The sequence below is a fragment of the Lichenostomus cassidix genome, unplaced genomic scaffold (assembly GCF_008360975.1).
Source record: "Lichenostomus cassidix isolate B80296 unplaced genomic scaffold, HeHo_3.0 HiC_scaffold_37, whole genome shotgun sequence".
Taxonomy (NCBI): Eukaryota; Metazoa; Chordata; class Aves; order Passeriformes; family Meliphagidae; genus Lichenostomus; species Lichenostomus cassidix.
In genome coordinates, this window is record NW_028147279.1 from 655,396 (window position 1) to 676,886 (window position 21,491).

Here is a 21,491-nt window from a genome sequence, read left to right on the forward strand (position 1 = left end):
GGGGTTTTTTTGGGATTTTTTTTGAGTTTTTGGGGGTTTTTTGGGATTTTTGGGTTCCCCAGGTGAGTTTTTGGGGGTTTTTTTTGGGATATTTTGGCTCCCAGATGTATTTTTTCAGGTTTTTTTGGTTCCCAGGTGTATTTTTTTCAGTTTTTTTGGGGTTTTTTTGGGGATTTTTGGGTCTCACCTGGCAGTAAGGCTGACTCAGCACCACCCTGAGCCGATCCCAGGTGAGTTTTTGGGGTTTTTTGGGGATATTTTGGCTCCCAGGTGTATTTTTTTGGGGTTTTTTGGGATTTTTTTTTTTAGTTTTTGGGTTTTTTTGGGATTTTTTTTGGGATATTTTGGGATTTTTTTGGGATTTTTTGGGGTTTTTTGGGTCTCACCTGGCAGTAAGGCTGACTCAGCACCACCCTGAGCCGATCCCAGGTGCTCTGAGTGGAATTTTGGACCAAATTTTTGGGCCCAAAAACGCGAACTCGGCGAGTTTCCAGCCCAGCTCTGCTCTCTGCAGGTGACATCAGGGCTGAGGTGGGGAGAAGCACCTGGGGAGAGGAAAAGGCACCTGAAAATTGGGGGGAAATGGAAGAAAAATGGGAAAAGATGGAAAAAAAATTGAAAAGAACACGAAAAATGAAAAAAAAACCAAAAAAACCTGAAAAACTTATCCAAAATCACCCAAAAAATCACCCAAAAAATCACCAAACAAATCACAGAAAAACCACCAAAAAATCACAAGAAAATCACCAAAAAATCACCCAAAAATCACAGAAAAATCACAAGAAAATCACAAGAAAAATCACCAAAAAAATCACAAAATATCCCAAAAATTCCTAAAAAAATTACCCAAAAATCACAGAAAAATCACCAAAAAAACCACCAAAAAATCCCAAAATGTAAAAAAAAATTGCCCAAAAATCACCCAAAAATCACAGAAAAATCACAAGAAAATCACTAGAAAAATCACCAAAAAACCACAAAAATATCCCAAAAAATCCTAAAAATTTATCCAGAAATGACAAGAAAAATCAGAAGAAAATCAGAAGAAAATCAGAAGAAAATCAGAAGAAAATCTCAAGAAAATCTCAAGAAAATCTCAAGAAAATCTCAAGAAAATCTCAAGAAAATCTCAAGAAAATCTCAAGAAAATCTCAAGAAAATCTCAAAAAAAACCCACAAAAAAATCACAAAAAACACAGAAAAATCACAAGAAAATAACAAAAAAAATCACCAAATAAATCACAAAATATCTGAAAAAATGCTAAAAAAATTACCCAAAAGTCACCAAAAAACCCACAAAAAATCACTAAAAATCCTAAAAAAATCACCCAAAAATCACCAAAAAAATTACAAAAAAGTTACCAAATAATCACCAAAAAATCACAGAAAGTCCTAAAAAAATGACCCAAAAATCACAAAAAAATCACCCAAAAATCACAGAAAAACCACAAGAAAATCACCAAAAAGTTACCAAAAAATCACCAAAAAACCTAAAAAAATGTTACCAAAAAAATCACCAAGAAAATCACAAAAAAACCCAAAAAAATCACAAAAAAAATCACAAAATATCCAAAAAACCCTTAAAACAATCACCCAAAAATCACCCAAAAATCACCAAAAAATCACAAAAAAATCACCAAAAAATCACAAGAAAATCACCAAAAAAATCACAAAACATCTCAAAAAATCCTAAAAAAATCCCCCCAAAAAATCACAAAAAAATCCCCCAAAAATCACAAAAAGTCCTAAAAAAATTACCCAAAAGTCACCCAAAAATCACCAAAAAAATCACCCAAAAATCACAGAAAAACCACAAGAAAATCACAAGAAAATCACCAAAAAAATCCCAAAAAATCCTAAAAAAAATTACCCAAAAATCACAAAAAATGACAGAAAAACCACAAGAAAATCACCAAAAAGTTACCAAAAAATCACCAAAACGATCACAAGAAAATCACCAAAAAAATCACAAAGTTACCCAAAAAAATCACCAAAAAAATCACCAAATATCCCAAAAAACACCAAAAAATCATAGAAAAACCACAAAATATCCCAAAAAATCTTTAAAAAATTACCCAAAATCACCCAAAAATCACAAAAATCACAAAACCACAAAATAAGAAAAATACCAAATTCCAAAAATCACAAAAATATCCCATAACTCAAAACCTAAAACCAAACTAAACCCAATAAAATCCATAAAAATCCCCAAAATATCCCAAAAAACTAAATTAAAAAACCCTGAAAAACCCCAAAAAATCCCATTAAATCTCAAAAAAAATCCCCCAAAAAATCCCAAAAAACCCAATAAACCTCCAAAAAACCCCTGAAAAAACCCCCAAAAAAATCCCAAATTTCCCCAAAAAAACCCCAAAAATTCCCAATAAAATCCTAATAATTTTTTTAAAAACCCCAAAAAAATTCCCCAAAAAATCCTAATAAATTTCAAAAAAATCCCCAAAATCCCCAAAAACCCCAAAATCTCAATAAAACCAAAAATTTTCCAAAAATCCCCAATAAATTCCTAATAAATTTTAAAAAATCCCCAAAACTCACAAAAACCACCTGAAAACCCCAAAAACCCTAATAAATTCAAAGAAATCATCCCAAAATCCCCAAAAAATCTCAAAACAATTCCCCAATAAATTCTAATAAATTTTAAAAATCCCCAAAATCCCAAAAATCCCAATAAATTAAAAATCCCTCAAAATCAAAAACCCCTGAAACCCCAATAAACCCTAATAAATTTGTTTAAAAATCCCCAATTCAATAAAATCCTAATAAATTTCAAAAAATCCCCAAAAATAAAACCTCCAAAACCCTGAAAAACCCCCAAAATCCTAATAAATTTTAAAAAATCCCCCAAAAAATCCTAATAAATTTCAAAAAAATCCCCCAAAAAATCCCCAAAAAACCCAATAAAACTCAAAAAAACCCTGAAAAATCCCAAAAAAAACCCCCAAAAAATCCCAAAAAAGTCCCAAAAATCCCCAAATTTCCCAAAACTTCCCAAAATCCCCCAAAACATCCCAAAAATCCCCAAAAAAATCCCAAATCTCACCTGGAATTCTCCTCCCCCCGAGGCTCCCTGCAGGATCTCCACAAAAGCTGCTCCATCGTTCCCAACGTGGATCGAGTGGATTGGGCTGGAAATTCCCAACTTTTTGGGGGGAAAATTCCCAAAATTCCCCCAAAAGTTGGGAAAAGAGGAAAAAAAATGAGTTAGGAAGTTTAAATTAAATCGAAAAAAGGAAAAGAAAGTGTTGAAAAAGGAGAAAAAATGAGAAAATGTCAAAGAAAAAGTTAAAAACTGAGGAAAAAGCGATAAAATTGCTTTAAAAACTAAACAAAAATAAATAAAAAATATAAAAAAGATCAGAAAAAAAATGGAAAAAAAATCAAATAAATCCCAAAGTCCCAAATCATCGGGAAAAAAAACCAAAATTAGGTAAAAAAAAATAAGAAAATGTCAAAAAAACATTAAAAATGGGAAAATGGCAAAAAAATTACTCAAAAAGCTAAAAAAAAAATCAAAAAATGTCAAAAAGATCAGAAAAAATTGGGAAAAATTAAAATAAATCCCAAAATCCCAAATAATAGGGAATAAAAAAACCCTAAAAAAACTGAGGTGAAAAATAAGAAAAAATAAGAAAATGTTAAAAAAACATTAAAAAATGGGGAATTTGGCAAAAAAAAACCATTTAAAAGGTAAAAAAAAAATTTAAAAAATATTAAAAAGGTCAGAAAAAAATTGGAAAAAATTCAAATAAATCCCAAAATCCCAAATAATCGGGAAGAAAAGAAAAAGTAACTGAGGTAAAAAATAAGAAAAAATAAGAAAATCCCCCAAAAAAACCATTAAAAATGGGAAAATAGCAAAAAAATTACTTAAAAAGCTGAAAAAATGAAACAAAAAATATCAAAAAGCTCAGGAAAAAATTGGGAAAAGATTCAAATAAATCCCAAAATCCCAAATCCCTCAAACCCCAAATTCCCAAAAAATCGGGAAGAAACCAAAACAAAACTGCATTAAAACATGAGAAAAAATAAGAAAATCCTAAAAAAAATCACATTAAAAATAGGAAAATACAAAAAAACCCTTAAAAACCTCAAAAAACCATCAAAAATAGGAAAAAAAAAATCAAAAGCCTCAAATAAATTTGGAAAAAAAATCAAATAAATCCCAAAATCACAAAATTCCCCAAATCCCTAAAGAATTAGGAAAGACCTCAAAAAAATCCAATTAAAAATAAGAAAAAAATAAATCAAAAAAACCAAGAAAACAACAACCAAAAACCCAAAAAACCCTCAAAAAACCCAGAAAAAAATTCCAAAAACCCCAGAAAAAAAAAAAAAACCAGAAAAAGAACCTTCAGAAAAACCCTCAAAAATCCAGAAAAAAAACCCCAAAAAATCAGAAAAAATCCCCAAAAAATCAGAAAAAAATCCCCAAAAAAAGCCAGAAAAAAACAACCAAAAAAACCCCTAAAAAACCGAAAATAAAACCCCAAAAACCCTCGAAAAACCCAGAAAAAAACCCTCAGAAAACCCCGAAAAAAACCCCAAGAACCTCGAAAAAACCCGGAAAAAAACCCAAAAAAATCCGAAAAAAACCCCAAAAAATCAGAAAAAAATCCCCAAAAAATAAAATTAAAATAAAACCCCCCAAATATATTTTAAATTTCCCATTTTTACCTCCAGCACGACGCTGAGCTGTTTCTCCCCCGCCGCCGCTCCTCTCCACCTCCCCCCATCATCCGGCCTCAGCAGGTTCTCCGCCGGGAATTTCTGAGGGGAAAAATCGTCAATTCGACCCCGAAAAACCTCCGGAACTCTACCGGATCCTCCGGAGAACAACCGGAGCCTGAAAAAAATTGAAAAAATTCAAAAAAACCAACCGGATCGGCGCTGCTAACGGAAACGACGCGAGTGAAATGAAGCTCCGGCATCGCCGCCGCCATGCGCCGGAAATCTCCTCAGAGCTCCAGGGGAGACGCTCTGGCAATCACCGCCCTGCTCTCGATGGTTTTTCTATGGGACTTCCGGTTTGGCGCCGCGGAGACGCTCTGGCCGCTTGGTCCTCCGAGCTTTGTGGTTTTGGGTCCTCCCGCGGGTTTTTCCCGCTCTTTTTGGAAAGGGCGGGAAGGTGTGAGGGGAGTGGGGGGGAGGAGGGGAGTGAGGGGGAATTAAGGAGGAATTAAGGAGTAATTAAGGATTAATTAAGGATTTTTGAGGGGAATTGAGGCTCCGGGAGCTGCGAAAGGTAGGGAAAGATCTCCGAAATCGACCCAAAAGCCGTCGGAGCCACGAAATTCCCTCAAAATCACCCAAAAATTACCCCAAATCTCATCGGGAACCCCAAAAATAACCCAAAATCTCACCCGGGAACCCCAAAATCCCCAAAACTAACCCAAAATCTCAGTCGGGATCCTCAAAATCCCCAAAAAATTACCCAAAAGTTCACCCGGGAAACCCGAAATTCCCTCAGGATCCCCGAAAAACCAAAAAAATCCCCAAAATCTACCCAAAAATCCTTAAAATCTACCCAAAAAATCCCCCAAAACTGCCCAAAGATCCCGAAAAAATACCCAAAACCCCTCGGAACCCCAAAAATTCCGTCAGGATCACCCAAGATCCCCAAAAATTACCCCAAAACCTCATCGGGAACCCCAAAATCCCCAAAAATAACCCAAAAATCTCATCCGGGCTCCCCAAAATTCCCACAAATCCCTCGAAAAAATCTCCAAAAAGTAGCCAAAATCTCACCCGGGATCCCCAAAATTCCCTCAAATCCTCAAAATTTACCCAAAATATCAGCCAGGAAATCCAAAATTCCCTCAAATCCACCGAAAACCAAAAAAAAAATCTCCAAAAATTACCCAAAAATCCCCAAAAATTATCCAAAATCTCACCCGGGATCCCCAAAATCCCCTCAAATCCCCCCAAAAATTCCCCAAAATAAAAAAAACCCCAAAAATTCCCCAAAACCACCCAAAAATCTCCAAAATCCCGAAAATCCCCCAAAACCCCACCCCAAATATTCCCAAATTCCTCAAAAACCCAAAAATCCCCAAAAATTCCCCAAAATTTCCCCCAAAATTCCCCCAAAATTCCCCTAATTCCCCCTCAGGAGGTAACTAATTAACAACTAATTAACACTCGATGCTAATTAAACCCAAAACCAGACGATTTTTGGGGTTTTTTTGGGTTTTATTGGTCCAGAGAGGTTCTCCCAGTCCATCCCAGTATAAACCAGTTCAGCCCAGTAAGCGCCCGTACTCGGCCAGCGCCGAGGATTTCTTCACTCCGTCCCAGATCCGCGCGGCGTAGTGGAACCTGTCAGACCAGTTTGGACCAGTATAGACCAGTATGGACCAGTTTGGACCAGTATGGACCAGTATGGACCAGTTTGGACCAGTATGGACCAGTATGGACCAATATGGACCAGTATGGACTTCCCAGTTCCATCCCAGTTAATTCCCAGTTCATCCCAGTTCATCCCAGTTCAATCCCAGTCCATCCTAGTCCATTCCCAGTCCATCCCAGTATAAACCAGTCCATCCCAATTCCCTCCCAGTATATCCCAGTATAAATTACATCCCTTTTAACCCCCCAAAACTCCCATTTTTCACCCCAAAACTGCTGTTTTCTCCTCCCAGTCCATCCCAGTATAAACCAGTTCATCCCAATTCAATCCCAGTTTCCTCCCAGTATAAACCAGTTCCCTTTTTACCTCCAAAACTCCCATTTTCCACCCTAAAATCCCCATTTTTCACCCCAGAACCGCCACGTTTTCTCCTCCCAGTCCCTCCCAGTCCCTCCCAGTACACACCAGTTCACCCCAGTTCAATCCCGATCAATCCCAGTCCATCCCAGTCACTCCCAGTATAAACCAGTTCCCTTTTTCTCCCCAAATCCCCGTTTTCTCCCCTAAAACTCCCATTTTTCACCCCAAAATCCCCATTTTTCAGCCCAAAACCACCACGTTTTCTCCCCCCAGTCCAAACCAGTTCCATCCCAGTTCCCTCCCAGTATAAACCAGTTCCCTTTTAACCCCTAAAACTCCCATTTTCAACCCCAAAATCCCCATTTTCCCTCCTAAAATCCCCATTTTTCACCCCAAAACCGCCATTTTCGTTGTTTTTTACCCTAAATCCCCAATTTTCCCTCCCAAAATCCCCATTTTTCACCCCAAAATCCCCATTTTTCACCCAAAACCACCCGTTTCTCCAGTCCATCCAGTTCCATCCCAGTTCCCTCCCAGTATACAGTTCCTTTATCCCTAAAACGTTCCCTTTTAAATCCCCATTTTCACCCCAAAATCCCCATTTTTCACCCCAAAACCACCATTTTTTCTCCTCCCAGTCCCTCCCAGTCCCTCCCAGTACAAACCAGTACGCACCAGTTCCTCTCGGTGAGCAGGCTGTGGGATAACTGGGATCTGGCCGCTGCCAGCACTTTGCCCCTCAGCCTGGCCAGCAGTGACCCGAGTGACCCTCGGCCACGGAACGGGGGCAGGGCGGGGAACAGAGCCCCTCCCCCTCCTGCGGGGAACTGCCGTTACTGGGTTGGACTGGGAGTGACTGGGAGGGACTGGGAGGAGAAAACGGGGCGGGTTTGGGGTGAAAAATGGGGATTTTGGGGTAAAAAATGGGAGTTTTCGGGGGAAAATGGGAGTTTTCGGGGTGAAAAGGGAACTGGTTTGTACTGGGATTGACTGGGATTGAACTGGGTTATACTGGGAGGGACTGGGATGAACTGGGAGGGGAAAACGCGGCGGTTTTGGGGTGAAAAATGGGGATTTTGGGGGAAATATGGGAGTTTTGGGAGTTAGAAGGGAACTGGTTTATACTGGGATATACTGGGAGGGAATTGGGATGAACTGGGATGGAACTGGGATATACTGGGAGCAACTGGTTTGGACTGGGAGGAGAAAATGTGGAGGTTTTGGGGTGAAAAATGGGAGTTTTGGGGTGGAAAATGGGAGTTTTAGGGGTTAGAAGGGAACTGGTTTGTACTGGGATGAACTGGGATGGAATTGGGATATACTGGTCTGAACTGGTCTATACTGGTCCCTACTGGTCTATACTGGTTTATACTGGTGTGAACTGGTCCCTACTGGTCCAGACTGGTCTGAACTGGTCTATACTGGTCCCTACTGGTTTATACTGGTCTATACTGGTCCATACTGGTCTATACTAGTCTCTACTGGTCTATACTAGTTTATACTGGTCTATACTGGTTTATACTGGTCTATACTGGTCTGGTCTGAACTGGCCTATACTAGTCTATACTGGTCCCTATCGATCCATACTGGTCCATACTGGTTTAAACTGGTTTATATTAGTCTATACTGGTCTATACTGGTTTAAACTGGTCTATATTGGTCTATACTGGTTTTTACTGGTCCATACTGGTCCCTACTGGTCTATACTGGTTTTTACTGGTGTGAACTGGTCCCTACTGGTTCCTCACCGCTCCTGGGCAGACTCTCCTCGCTCTCCTCCTCCAGCGGCGGCAGCAGGAAGAGATTCACCTCAGCCTCGGCGGGAATTCCCGAAATTCCCGAAATTCCCGAATTTCCCGGGAGGAATTCCCGCATGGACAGAGAGCCTGGGGGGAGAGGAGGGGATTTGGGACAGAATTCCCAAAATTTTACCCCAAAAACCCCGAAATTTACCCCAAAAATCCCAAAATTTACCCCAAAAATCCCTAAAGTTTACCCCAAAAATTCATTGCAAAATCCCAAAAATTTACCCCAAAAATCCCAAAATTTTACCCCAAAAAACCCAAAATTTACCCCAAAATAACCCTAAAGTTTACCCCAAAAATTCATTGCAAAATCCCAAAAATTTGCCCCAAAAATTTACCCCAAAAATTCATTTCAAAATCCCAAAAATTTACCCCAAAAAACCCAAAAATTTACCCCAAAATCCCTAAAGTTTACCCCAAAAATTCATTGCAAAATCCCTAAAATTTACCCCCAAAAATCCCCAAAAATTTACCCCAAAAAACCTCAAAAATTTAACCCAAAAATTACTCCAAAACCCTAAAAATTTACCCCAAAGACCTCCAAAATTTACCCCAAAAAACCCCAAAAATTTACCCCAAAAACTCCTAAAAATTTACTCCAAAAACCCCAAAAATTTACCCCAAAAACCGCAAAGATTTACCCCAAAAACTTACCCCAAAAATTCATTTCAAAATCCCTAAAATTTACCCCAAAATTTACCCCAAAAATCCCTAAAGTTTACCCCAAAAATTCATTGCAAAATCCCTAAAATTTTCCCCAAAAATTTACCCCAATCCCCTAAAAATTTACTCCAAAAACCCCAAAAATTTACCCCCAAAAAACCAAAAAAATTTACCCCAAAAATTCATTTCAAAATCCCTAAAATTTACCCCAAAAATTCATTTTAAAAATCCCTAAAATTTACCCCAAAACACCAAAGATTTACCAAAAAACCCCAAAAATTTACCAAAAAAACCCCAAAAATTTACCCCAAAAATTCATTGCAAAATCCCTAAAATTTACCCCAAAAACCCCAAACATTTACCCCAAAAATCCCTAAAATTTACCCCAAAAATTCATTTCAAAATCCCCAAAATTTACCCCAAAAATTCCTAAAGTTTACCCCAAAAATTCATTGCAAAATCCTTAAAATTTACCCCAAAAAACCAAAAATTTACCCAAAAACCCCCAAAAACTTACCCCAAAAATTCATTGCAAAATCCCAAAAATTTGCCCCAAAAATTTACCCCAAAAATTTACCCCAAAGATTTACCCCCAAAAATTCCCAAAAAATTCCCCAAAATTCCCCAATCCCCCCAAAATCCCCATTTTCCCCCCAAAATTCCCCAAAAATTCCCCAAACCCCCCAAAATCAAAAATTCCCCCAAATTTCCCCAAAATCCTCATTTTCCCCCAAAATCCCCCAAAATCCCAAAATTCCCTAATATTCCCCAAACCCCCAAATCCCAAAACCTCCAAAATTCCCATTTAAAATCCTCATTTTCCCCAAAATCCCCCAAAGTCACACTAAAACCCCCCAAAATCCCAAAAATCCCCCAAAATCCCCCCAATCCCCCCAAAAATCCCAAAATCCAAAACCCCCAAAAATCCCCAAAATCCCCAAAATCCCAAACCCCCCAAAAACCCCAAAATTCCCAAAATTTCCATTTTTTCCCCAAAATCCTCATTTTCCCCCAAAATGCCCCAAACCCCCAAAATCCCCAAAAATTCCCCAAATTCTGCAACCCCCAAATCCCAAACCCCAACCTATTTCCCCAAAATCCTCATTTTCCCCCAAAACCCCCCAAAATCCCCAAAATCCCGAAAATTCCAAAATTCTTAAAAATACCCATTTCCCCCAAAACACCTTATTTCCCTCCAAAATCCTCATTTTCCCCCAAAATCCCCAAAAAATCCCAAAAATCCCCCAAAACCCCCCAAACCCCCAAAATCCCAAAAATCCAAAATCCCAAAACTCCAAAATCAAAATTCCCAAAAATCCCCAAAACCCCCAAACCCCCCAAAATCCCCAAACCCTTCCCCAAACCCCCAAAATCCCCCAAATTTCCCAAAAATCCCAAACCCACCTCGGTATTTGAGTCTGGAATGAGCCATCAGCCTCCCCAGCACTTTCTGCATTTGCCGCAATCGCCGAGGAGAGAAACTCTCGGGGGAAGCTCGGGTTTGGACGAACACTGGCAACCCAAAAAATCCCAAAAATTTGGGATTGGGAACCCGAAATTCCCAAAAAAATCAATCCCAGAACATCAGAATTCCCAAAATCCCCGAGAAAATCCACCCAGGGATACCCAAAATTCCCAATAAAATGGGGTTGGAAACCCAAAATTCCCAAAATTCCAAAGAAAAAATGGGTTTGGGATCCCAAAATTCCCAAAAAAAAAGGGTTTGGACGAACACTGGGAACCCAAAATTGCCAAAAAATTGGGGTTGGGAACCCGAAATTCCCGAAAAAATCAACCCTAGAACATCAGAATTCCCAAAATTCCCAAAAAAATTGATCCAGGATACCCAAAAACCCCCAAAAAATGGGGTTGGGAGCCCAAAATCCCCCAAATTAAAAAAAAAAAATCAATCCCAGAATATTGGAATTCCCAAAATCCCCGAGAAAATCCACCCAGGATACCCAAAAACCCCCAAAAAATCCACCCAGGGAATCCCAAAATACCTAAAACAAGTGATTTGGGATCCCAAAATTCCCAAAAAAATGGGTTTGGGATCTCGAAATTCCCAAAATTCCCGAAAAAAATCAATCCCAGAACATCAGAATTCCCAAAATTCCCAAAAAAAATTGATCCAGGATACCCAAAATTCCCCAAAAAATGGGGTTGGAAACCCAAAATTCCCCAAATTCCAAAGAAAAAATGGATTTGAGATCCCAAAATTCCCAAAAAAATGGGTTTGGGATCCCAAAATTCCCCAAAAAAATCAATCCCAGAACATCAAAATTCCCAAAACCCCCGAAAAATGGGATCTGTGGAGTTCTATGGGTCAGGATGGATCTATAGGGTGAATCTATAGGGTAAATCTATAGGGTTTTCTATAGGGTTTTCTATAGGGTTTTTTACCCAGATGAGGATAATACTGTGAGATCTATAGGGTTGGTTTATAGGGCAGAATCAGATCTATAGGATTCTATGGGATTCTATGGGATTCTATGGGATTCTATAGGGTTCTATGGGTCAGGACAGACCTATAGGATAATTCTATAGGATTTACCCAAATGAGGACAATACTCTGAGATCTATAGGGTTGGTTTATAGGGCAGAATCAGATCTGTAGGATCTATAGGATTCTATGGAATTCTATAGGGTTCTATGGGTTAGGATGTATCTATAGGGTTTTCTATAGGGTTTTTTACCCAAATGTGGATAATACTGTGAGATCTATAGGGTTGGTTTATAGGGCAGAATCAGATCTGTAGGATCTATGGGATTCTATTGGAATCTATTAGGTTCCATAGGATTCTATGGGATTCTATGGATCAGGATGGATCTATGGGATCAGATCTATAGGGTTTTCTATAGGGTTTTCTATAGGATTTTTTACCCAGATGTGGATAACACTCTGAGATCTATAGGGTTGGTTTATAGGGCAGAATCAGATCTGTAGGATCTATGGGATTCTATGGGATTCTATGGGATTCTATAGGGTTCTATGGGTCAGGACAGATCTATAGGATAATTCTATAGGGTTTTCTATAGGGTTTTTTACCCAAATGAGGATAATACTGTGAGATTTATAGGGTTGGTTTATAGGGCAGAATCAGATCTGTAGGATTTATGGGATTCTATTGGGATCTATTAGGTTCTATGGGATTCTATGGGGTTCTATGGGTCAGGACAGATCTATGGGATCAGATCTATAGGGTTTTCTATAGGATTTTTTACCCAAATGAGGATAATACTCCGCGGGTTCCTCACTCGCTGCCCCACTGCAGTCAGGGGTAGATCTGTGGGGTTCTATGGGATTCTATAGGATTCTATTGGGATCTATTAGGTTCTATAGGATTCCATGGGTCAGGATGGATCTATAGGGTTTTCTATAGGATTTTTTTTAGGATTTTTTACCCAGATGAGGATAACACTCAGCAGGTTCCTCACTCACTGCCCCACTGCAGTCAGGGGTAGATCTATGGGATCTATAGGATTCTATTAAGTTCTATGGGATTCTATAGGATTCTATGGGATCTATAGGGTCAATCTATGGGTCAGGACAGATCTATAGGATTTTTTTTAGGATTTTTTACCCAAATGAGGATAATACTCTGCAGGTTCCTCACTCGCTGCCCCACTGCAGTCAGTTCTATGGGATCTGTGGGGTTCTATTAGGTTCTATGGGATTCTATTGGGATCTATGGGATTCTATGGGATTCTATGGGATTCTCTGGGTCAGAAAGGATCTATAGGGTTTTTTTTAGGATTTTTTACCCAAATGAGGATAATACTCAGCAGGTTCCTCACTGGCTGCCCCACTGCAGTCAGGGGTAGATCTATGGGATCTATAGGATTCTATAGAATTCTATGGGATTCTATAGGATTCTCTGGGTCAGGATCAGATCTATAGGGTAAATCTATAGGGTTTTATTTAGGATTTTTTACCCAGATGTGGATAATACTCTGCAGGTTCCTCGCTGGCTGCCCCACTGCAGTCGTGGCTCGGCGATGGCGTCGGAGGTTTCACCATCTCTGCTGTCTGCAGGAACCTGATTGGGGATTTTGGGGGATTTTGGGGGATTTTGGGGCAATTGGGGGGAATTTAGAATCATTTTTGGGTCACTTTAGGGTCATTTTGGGGTCATTTTTGGCTCAATTTTAGGGTCACTTTGGGATCATTTTTGAGCCAATTTTTGAGTCATTTTTGGGGTAATTTTGGGTCATTTTGGGATCACTTTTAGGGTCATTATGGGGTCATTTTTGGGCCATTTTTGAGCCAATTTTGGAGTCATTTTTGGAGTAATTTTGGGTCATTTTGGACTCAATTTTAGGGTCATTTTTGGGTCACTTTAGGGTCACTTTAGGGTCACTATGGTCACTTTGGGATCATTTTTGGGCCAATTTTTGAGTCATTTTTGAGGTAATTTTGGGTCATTTTTGGGTCATTTTGGGATTATTTTAGGGTCATTTTTAGGTCATTTTTTGGGTAATTTTGGGTCATTTTTGAGCCAATTTTTGGGTCATTTTTAGCTCAATTTCAGGGTCACTTTAGGGTCACTTTGAGATCATTTTTGGGCCAATTTTTGAGTCATTTTTGGGGTAATTTTGGGTCATTTTGGGATCACTTTTAGGGTCATTATTGGGTCATTTTTGGGCCATTTTGGAGCCAATTTTGGAGTCATTTTTGGAGTAATTTTGGGTCATTTTGGACTCAATTTTAGGGTCATTTTTGGGTCACTTTAGGGTCATTTTTTGGTCATTTTTGGGTCACTTTAGGGTCACTTTAGGGTCACTTTCAGGGTCACTTTAGGGTCACTTTGGGATCATTTTTGGGCCAATTTTTGAGTCATTTTTGGGGTAATTTTGGGTCATTTTTGGGATCATTTTTAGGTCATTTTTAGGTCATTTTTTGGGTAATTTTGGGTCATTTTTGAGCCAATTTTTGGGTCATTTTTGGGTCATTTTTGACTCAATTTTGGGATAATTTTAGGGTCACTTTAGGGTCACTTAGGGTCACTTTAGGGTCACTTTAGGGTCATTTTCGGGTAATTTTTGGGTCACTTTGCGATCATTTTTGGGTCATTTTTAGATAATTTTTGGGTCATTTTTGGGTCATTTTTGAGCCAATTTTTGGGTGATTTTTGGGTCACTTTAGGGTCACTTTAGGGTCACTTTAGGGTCACTTTGGGTCACTTTGGTCACCTGTAGAGCCCCAAATCTGTGAACCAATCCTGCACCAGCAGCACCACGTGACACACAGTGAACAGGAAAGCAGCGATCTGCAGAGACTAATTAGCGTAATTAACACCTCGTTAGCGTCATCAGCACCTCATTAGCATAATCAGCAACTCATTAGTATAGTCAGCATCTCATTAGCATAACTACTATGGTTTATAATTACCTTGTAAGTATCTATATAAATAAAAAAATATATATAAATATGTATATTTAAATATATATAATTGTATAATAAACATATAATAAATTAAAAGTTGTAATCGCAAAATACAGTAAATGGAATAATTAGGTTAATTGGGGTAAATGCAGTAATTGGAATCGTTACAGCAAATGGAGTAATTAGCTTAATTGGGAGTAAATATGGTAATTGGGGTAATTACAGTAAATGGAGTAATTAGCTTAATTGGGAGTAAATACGGTAATTGGGGTAATTACAGTAAATGGAATAATTAGGCTAATTGGCAGTAAATAAAATAATTGGGATAATTACAGTAAATGGAATAATTAGGTTAATTGGGGTAAATATGGACATTGGAGTAATTACAGAAAATGGACTCATTAGGTTAATTGGGGAAAATACATTAATTGAGGTAATTACAGAAAATGGACTAATTAGGTTAATTGGGGTAAATACATTAATTGTGGTAATTACAGTAAATGGAATAATTAGGTTAATTGGGGTAAATACATTAATTGGGGTAAATACGGTAATTGAAATAATTACAGTAAATGGAGTAATTGGGTTAATTGGAGTAAATACGGTAATTAGGGTAAATACGGTAAATGGAATAATTCGGTTAGTTGGGAGTAAAGACAATAATTGGGGTAATTAGCCTAATTGGAGTAAATATGGTAATTGGAATAATTACAGTAAATGGAGTAATTAGGTTAATTGGGAAAAAATACAGTAATTGAGGTAATTACGGTAAATGGAGTAATTAGGTTAATTGGGAGTAAAGACAATAATTGGGGTAATTACATTAATTGGGGTAAATTGGTTAATTGGGAGTAAATACGGTAAATGGAATAATTACCTTAATTGGGAGTAAAGACAATAATTGGGGTAATTATGTTAATTGGGAATAAAGGCAGTAATTGGGGTAATTATGTTAATTGGGATTAAAGGCAGTATTTGGGGTAATTACAATAAAGGGAACATTTAGGTTAATTGGGGTAAATACGGTAATTAGGGTAATTACAGTAAATGGAGTAATTAGGCTAATTGGGGTAAATATGGTAATTGGAGTAATTACACTAAATGGAAAAATTATGTTAATTAGGAGTAAAGGCAGTAATTGGGGTAATTACAACAAATGGACCATTTAGGTTAATTGGGGTAAATACGGTAATTAGGGTAACTACAGTAAATGGAGTAATTAGGTTAATTGGGGTAAATATGGTAATTGGGGTAATTACAGTAAATGGAAAAATTAGGTTAATTAGGAGTAAATACAGTAATTGAGGTAATTACAACAAATAGACCATTTAGCTTAATTGTGGTAAATACGGTAATGGAGATAATTCCAGTAAACTGTGTAATTAAGTTAATTGGGATGAAAGGCAGCAATCAGGGCAATCAGTTGAACCCATCCCCCATTTAATTAACCCCTCATTAGGCTAATTAACGCCCAGTCACCTGGGTCTCCACGTAGGCGTGAGGCAGAGCGAACTCCGGCGGAAGCTTCCGGTCGTTGTTGATCAGGTGATCCAGGTGGGCGGGGCTCAGGATGGGCTGGGGGCGGGGCCAGGGTGGGCGGGGTCAGCAGGCCACGCCCACCCGGCGGGGTAATTAATTGGGGTAATTGTGGTAATTGGGGAAATACGGGAAATGGGATAATTACGGTAATTGGAATAAATACGGTAAATGGATTATGGTAAATCGGATAATTACGGTAATTGGGGTAATTACGGTAAATGGGATAATTGCGGTAATTAGGTTAATTGGAGTAAATACGGTAATTGGAACAATTAGGTTAATTGGGGTAAATACGGTAATTGGAATAATTAAGTCAATTGGGAGTAATTAGAGTAAATGGAGTAATTAGGTTAATTGGGAGTAATTACAGTAATTGGGGTAATTACGGTAAATGGGATAATCGCGGTAATTAGGTTAATTGGAGTAAATACGGTAAGTGGAATAATTAAGTCAATGGGGAGTAATTAGAGTAAATGGAGTAATTAGGTTAATTGGGAGTAAATATGATAATTGGGGTAAATATGGTAAGTGGAGTAATTAGGTTAATTGGGGTAAATATGGTAATTGGAACAATTAGGTTAATTGGGGTAAATACGGTAATTGGAATAATTAAGTCAATTGGGAGTAAATACGATAATTGGGGTAATTAGAGTAAATGGAGTAATTAGGGTAATTGGGGTAAATATGGTAAATGGGGTAATTAGATTAATTAGTGGTAAATACGGTAAATGGAGTAATTATGGTGAATGGAATAATTATGGTTAATTGGGGTAAATAAGGTAAATGGATTAATTATGGTAAATTGGATAATTACGGTAATTGGGGGTAAATACAGTAATTGGGAAAATACGGTAAATGGAATAATTAGATTAATTAGTGGTAAATACAGTAATTGGGGTAATTACGGTAAATGGAATAATTAGGTTAATTGGGAGTAAGTTGGTTAATTGGGGCAAATACAGTCATTGGCAGTAAATACGGTAATTTGGGTAATTAGGTTAATTGGCAGTAAATACGGTAATTTGGGTAATTAGGTTAATTAGGAATTTTCAATCTCAAAACCCAAAATTTTCTCAATTTCCTCATTTTTCGCCCTAATTAAAAGCAGTAAAAACCAAACATCTCCTAATTAAGGGCGACTATGGACTAATAAACATCATTTCCCATTAATCAGGTATTAATTAGCACTAATTAGCATTATCAATCACAACTTGGAGCACTTTGGGAGTCAATTTTCACTATTTGAACCCAAAAATTATCCCAATTACCTCATTTTTCGCCCTAATTAGAAGCAGTAAAAACGAGATGTCTCCTAATTAAGGGTGACTATGGACTAGTAAATATTATTTAATACTAACTATGTATTAATTAGCACTAATTAGCATTATCAATCACAACTTTGGGAGTCAATTTTTCACTATTTAAACCCAAAAATTCTCCCAATTCCCTCATTTTTCGCCCTAATTAGACGCAATAAAAACCAAACATCCACTCATTACCCTCCCCAGGACCGAGCCCAGCTAATTAGCGCTAATTGGGAGGTTAATTAGCCACCTGGGTGTCCAGGAACAGCACTCTCTCCTGGGTCACGAAGAGGTCGATTCCTCCAGTCTGAGCTCCTCCTCGTTCCCTCAGCTCGGGAGGCTGCGGCCGGAACACGAACGACCTGCGGGACCAGTATGGACCAGTATGGACCAGTTAGAGACCAGTTAGAGACCAGTATGGACCAGTTAGGGGCCAGTTACGGACCAGTATGGACCGTTGGGTGGGTTGGTTGGGTGGGTGGGTTGGGTGGGGTTGGGTTGGTGGGTTGGGTGGGTTGGGTGGGTTGGGTGGTGGGTTGGAGTATGGACCAGTTAGAGACCAGTATGGACCAGTATGGACCAGTATGGACCAGTATGGACCAGTTAGAGACCGGTATGGACCAGTATGGACCAGTACGGACCAGTATGGACCAGTATGGACCAGTTAGAGACCAGTATGGACCAGTATGGACCAGTATGGACCAGTTAGAGACCGGTATGGACCAGTTAGAGACCAGTACGGACCAGTATGGACCAGTATGGACCAGTATGGACCAGTTAGAGACCAGTATGGACCAGTATGGACCAGTATAAACCAGTATGGACCAGTATGGACCAGTTAGAGACCAGTATGGACCAGTATGGACCAGTATAAACCAGTATGGATCAATATAAACCAGTATGGATTGATGTAAACCAGTAAAAACCAGTATGGACTTCCCAGTATGGCCTCCCAGTATAAACCAGTCCATCCCAGTCCATTCCAGTTCAATCCCAGTGCCTCCCAGTATAAACCAGTTCCCTTTTTCTCCCCAAAATCCTCATTTTTCACCCCAAAACTGCCCCATTTTTCCCTCCCAGTCCCATCCCAGTATATCCCAGTCCATTCCAGTTCTTTTCCAGTCCATCCCACTATAAACCAGTATAACACAGTTCCCTTTTAACCCCTAAATCTCCCATTTTCCACCCTAAAATCCCCATTTTTCACCCCAAAACCGCCACGTTTTCTCCTCCCAGTCCCTCCCAGTATATCCCAGTTCCATCCTAGTCCAATCCCAGCTCCATCCCAGTATAAACCAGTACAAACCAGTCCCCCTTTACCCCCAAAATCTCCCATTTTCCCCCCTAAAATCCCCATTTTCCACCCCAAAATCCTCATTTTTCACCCCAAAACCGCCGCATTTTCTCCTCCCAGTCCCTCCCAGTTTATTCCCAGTCCCTCCCAGTCCAAACCAGTATAACCAGTCCCACCTGGGGTCCTCCTCGGGCTGGTTTCCCGCCAGCAGGGACATCACAGTGGACTTTCCTGTCCCCTGCAGCCCCAGCGCTCCCACCACCAGCACGTCCGTCTGCTCCAGCAGGAACTGGGACAAACTGGGAGTCACTGGGAGCCCGGGCCACGCCCCCTCCGCCTGGCCACGCCCCCTGAGCCAAGCCCCGCCCCCTCCCCGCCGAGCCCCGCCCACCTCGAGGGCGCTGTCGCACCAGTTCATCTGCTCGTCCACCAGTTTGATACTGGTTTTCATCTTCTCCGGGGCGGCGAGACGGGATTGGGCCTGGGCGGCTGGGGGGCGGGGCCAGGGGGTTGGGACACGCCCACCCCGGGAGGGACACGCCCCTTTCTTCAAGGGACACGCCCCTTTTTACATATCTTTGCATATTTTACATTATTTTCTCCCTGTGGTTTGACACCTTAGCCACGCCCACCGAGCTTGGCCACGCCCACCACCCTGACCACGCCCATCTTACCAAACCACGCCCACAATTGACCCTCAGGCTGGCCACACACTTAAGTATAAACCACGCCCACTCATTTGCATAAAGAGACAGATGTAAAAGTGGCCACGCCCACAATGACCACACCCTTCTGTATAGACCACGCCCCCTCATTTGCATAAATCAGCCAATTTCCACCCGTTAGCCACGCCCACCAGCCTTGACCACACCCTCAGGGTGACGTCATGCTGACCACGCCCATTGACCACACCCTTACAGCCAAGCCACGCCCCTTTCAGCGCTTCAGCCAATCTCATCCTGTGCTAGCCACGCCCACCTCTAGCCACGCCCACAACCCTCATTACCATAAACTGACCATCCCCAAACACCAAGCCACGCCCACCAAGCCACGCCCACCAAGCCACGCCCACCAGCCACACCCCAGATTCAGAACCACGCCCATTAGCCACACCCCAGTCATTAGCTACACCCAAAATCACAATCCACACCCAAAGTGAAAAGCCACGCCCATTAGCTACACCCCAAATCCTAAGCCACGCCCACTTAGCCACACCCCAGAGCCACACCCTGCTTTGGCTCCTCCCTCCCAGCCGCGCCCCTTAGCCCCGCCCACCGCTGACCCCACCCCGCTAAGCCCCGCCCCTAGCCCCGCCCACCACTGACCACACCCTAGCCCCGCCCCGCTAAGCCCCGCCCCTAGCCCCGCCCACTCACGGTCCAGCACGGCGGGCGGAGCCAAGCCGCGGCTGTGCAGTTGGTAGACAGGCTGGGTGGGGCGTGGCCCTTCCCGCTCGGGGGGCGTGGCCTGCGCCGGCCCCTCCCCCACCGCCGCCGAGGCCCCTCCCCCTCCTCCGCCCCGCCCCTCCCCCTCCCGCGCCTTCATCAGCACGATGGGCGGGGCCGGGGCGGGAGGGGGCGGGGCTGGGCTGGGCCCCGCCTTCGGGAGGGGCGTGGCTTGGCGCTCGGCCGGCGGCTTGGCCAGGATGATTGGCGTTTTCTGCAGGGCGGCTGGCTCCTCCCCCTCCTGCGGGGAAAGGGGCGGGGTCAGCGGGACACGCCCACCGGGCTGACCACGCCCACAATGCAAACCACGCCCCTTTTCTGTTAAGCCCCGCCTCCCTCCAGGCTGTCCTATGGAGCTGTCAATCATCAAGCCACGCCCATTGCTCGCCCCACCTTGCCTGTCAGTCATTCCCAAGCCACGCCCACCCACCCGCTCAGCCCCGCCCATTAGCGAACGCCCCTCCCGTGGTAATGACGTCATCTAGGGTCATTTGGTCCCGCCCACCTCCCAAACCACGCCCCTCTCAAGCCACACCCCTCCATGGTTATTAATTATATTATCTTTTGGCCACGCCCACCCCAAAGCCTCGCCCACCCTGGCGCTCATTTGGCCCCTCCCACCGCCCAAACCACGCCCATCCCAAGCCACACCCCCAGCATGACGTCACCCTCCGTGCCCCTTTAGCCCCGCCCACCCCAAAGCCACGCCCACATACTTTGCCACACCCACCATTATGACGTCATCAGCACGCCCTTTAGCCCCGCCCACCACTCATGAAGCCACGCCCCCTTCATGCACATTTAGCCCCTCCCACCTCCCAAACCACCCCCACACCCCACTATGACGTCACCCCTATGCCCTTTAGCCCCGCCCACCCACCAAGCCACGCCCACCCTCCGCTCGGCCCCGCCCACCCCCGCCAAGCCCCGCCCACCCTCCGCTCGGCCCCGCCCCCTTCCGCCTCCTTCTCGCGGTTCCAGCAGCGCCGCCTGGCGGAGGGGGCGGGGCTCTGCCCCGAGTCGGACATGGCGGCGCCGAGCGGCTCCGGAGAGTGCCGAAGAGTTCCGGAGATTCCCGAAGGTTCCCGAAAGGTTCCCGAGAGGTTCCGGCGAGTCTCAGGGAGTTCCGAAGGTTCCCGAAGGTTCCCGAAGGTTTCCCGGGGATGTCTGAAGCCTTCCTGAGGCTCCCGAAGTGTTCCGATTATCCCCGAGGATTTCCGAGAGTTTCCGAGGTTTTTCCGAGGATTCCCGAGAATTTCCGAAGGTTTCCGAAGCTCCCCGAGGCTTTCCAGGGAATCCCTCAGGACCTCCCGGAGCTCCCCGAAGGT

General features: G+C 41.9%; 1 protein-coding gene and 2 long non-coding RNA genes across 7 annotated transcripts; 1 reads left to right on the forward strand and 2 right to left on the reverse strand.

Annotated features, from left to right (window-relative positions):
* Nucleotides 1–358: 358 nt before the first annotated feature.
* LOC146423522 (uncharacterized) lies at nucleotides 359–5,482 on the reverse strand. 2 transcript variants are annotated; one of them, XR_014847467.1, is made up of 5 exons: nucleotides 5,465–5,482; nucleotides 4,899–5,125; nucleotides 4,696–4,788; nucleotides 3,062–3,160; nucleotides 359–545 (listed from the first exon to the last, which is right to left on the reverse strand). It is a non-coding gene; the product is annotated as an uncharacterized LOC146423522 (long non-coding RNA). The 2 variants fall into 2 exon arrangements; XR_014847466.1 differs by lacking the exon at nucleotides 5,465–5,482 and having other exon boundaries at nucleotides 365–545; nucleotides 4,899–5,326.
* A 707-nt stretch (nucleotides 5,483–6,189) lies between these two features.
* Nucleotides 6,190–21,260, reverse strand: SMG9 (SMG9 nonsense mediated mRNA decay factor). 4 transcript variants are annotated; one of them, XM_085044668.1, is made up of 13 exons: nucleotides 21,099–21,260; nucleotides 20,095–20,404; nucleotides 19,110–19,207; nucleotides 18,895–19,007; nucleotides 17,675–17,786; nucleotides 16,061–16,156; nucleotides 14,389–14,474; nucleotides 13,167–13,235; nucleotides 12,421–12,455; nucleotides 10,600–10,707; nucleotides 8,455–8,613; nucleotides 7,403–7,544; nucleotides 6,190–6,336 (listed from the first exon to the last, which is right to left on the reverse strand). In XM_085044668.1, the coding sequence occupies exons 1-13, from the start codon at nucleotides 21,189–21,191 to the stop codon at nucleotides 6,258–6,260; spliced, it is 1,500 nt and encodes a 499-aa protein (XP_084900794.1). In that variant the 5' UTR covers nucleotides 21,192–21,260; the 3' UTR covers nucleotides 6,190–6,257. The 4 variants fall into 4 exon arrangements, with proteins under 4 accessions (XP_084900794.1, XP_084900795.1, XP_084900793.1 ...); XM_085044669.1 differs by lacking the exon at nucleotides 12,421–12,455 and having other exon boundaries at nucleotides 8,476–8,613; nucleotides 13,132–13,235; XM_085044667.1 differs by lacking the exon at nucleotides 12,421–12,455 and having other exon boundaries at nucleotides 13,132–13,235.
* On the forward strand, nucleotides 11,498–12,833 carry LOC146423524 (uncharacterized). The gene is made up of 3 exons (XR_014847488.1): nucleotides 11,498–11,539; nucleotides 12,399–12,567; nucleotides 12,758–12,833. It is a non-coding gene; the product is annotated as an uncharacterized LOC146423524 (long non-coding RNA).
* Nucleotides 21,261–21,491: the final 231 nt, after the last annotated feature.

Excerpts from the sequence above, each read along its gene's own strand:
- SMG9 (XM_085044668.1), bottom strand. The coding sequence starts at position 21,191 with ATGTCCGACTCGGGGCAGAGCCCCGCCCCCTCCGCCAGGCGGCGCTGC. Across the intron at positions 14,475-16,060 it reads ACGCCTACGTGGAGACCCAG|TCTCTGCAGATCGCTGCTTT; the intron begins GTGACTGGGCGT and ends TACGCTAATTAG. Across the intron at positions 8,614-10,599 it reads TTCCAGACTCAAATACCGAG|GCTCTCTGTCCATGCGGGAA; the intron begins GTGGGTTTGGGA and ends CTCTCCCCCCAG.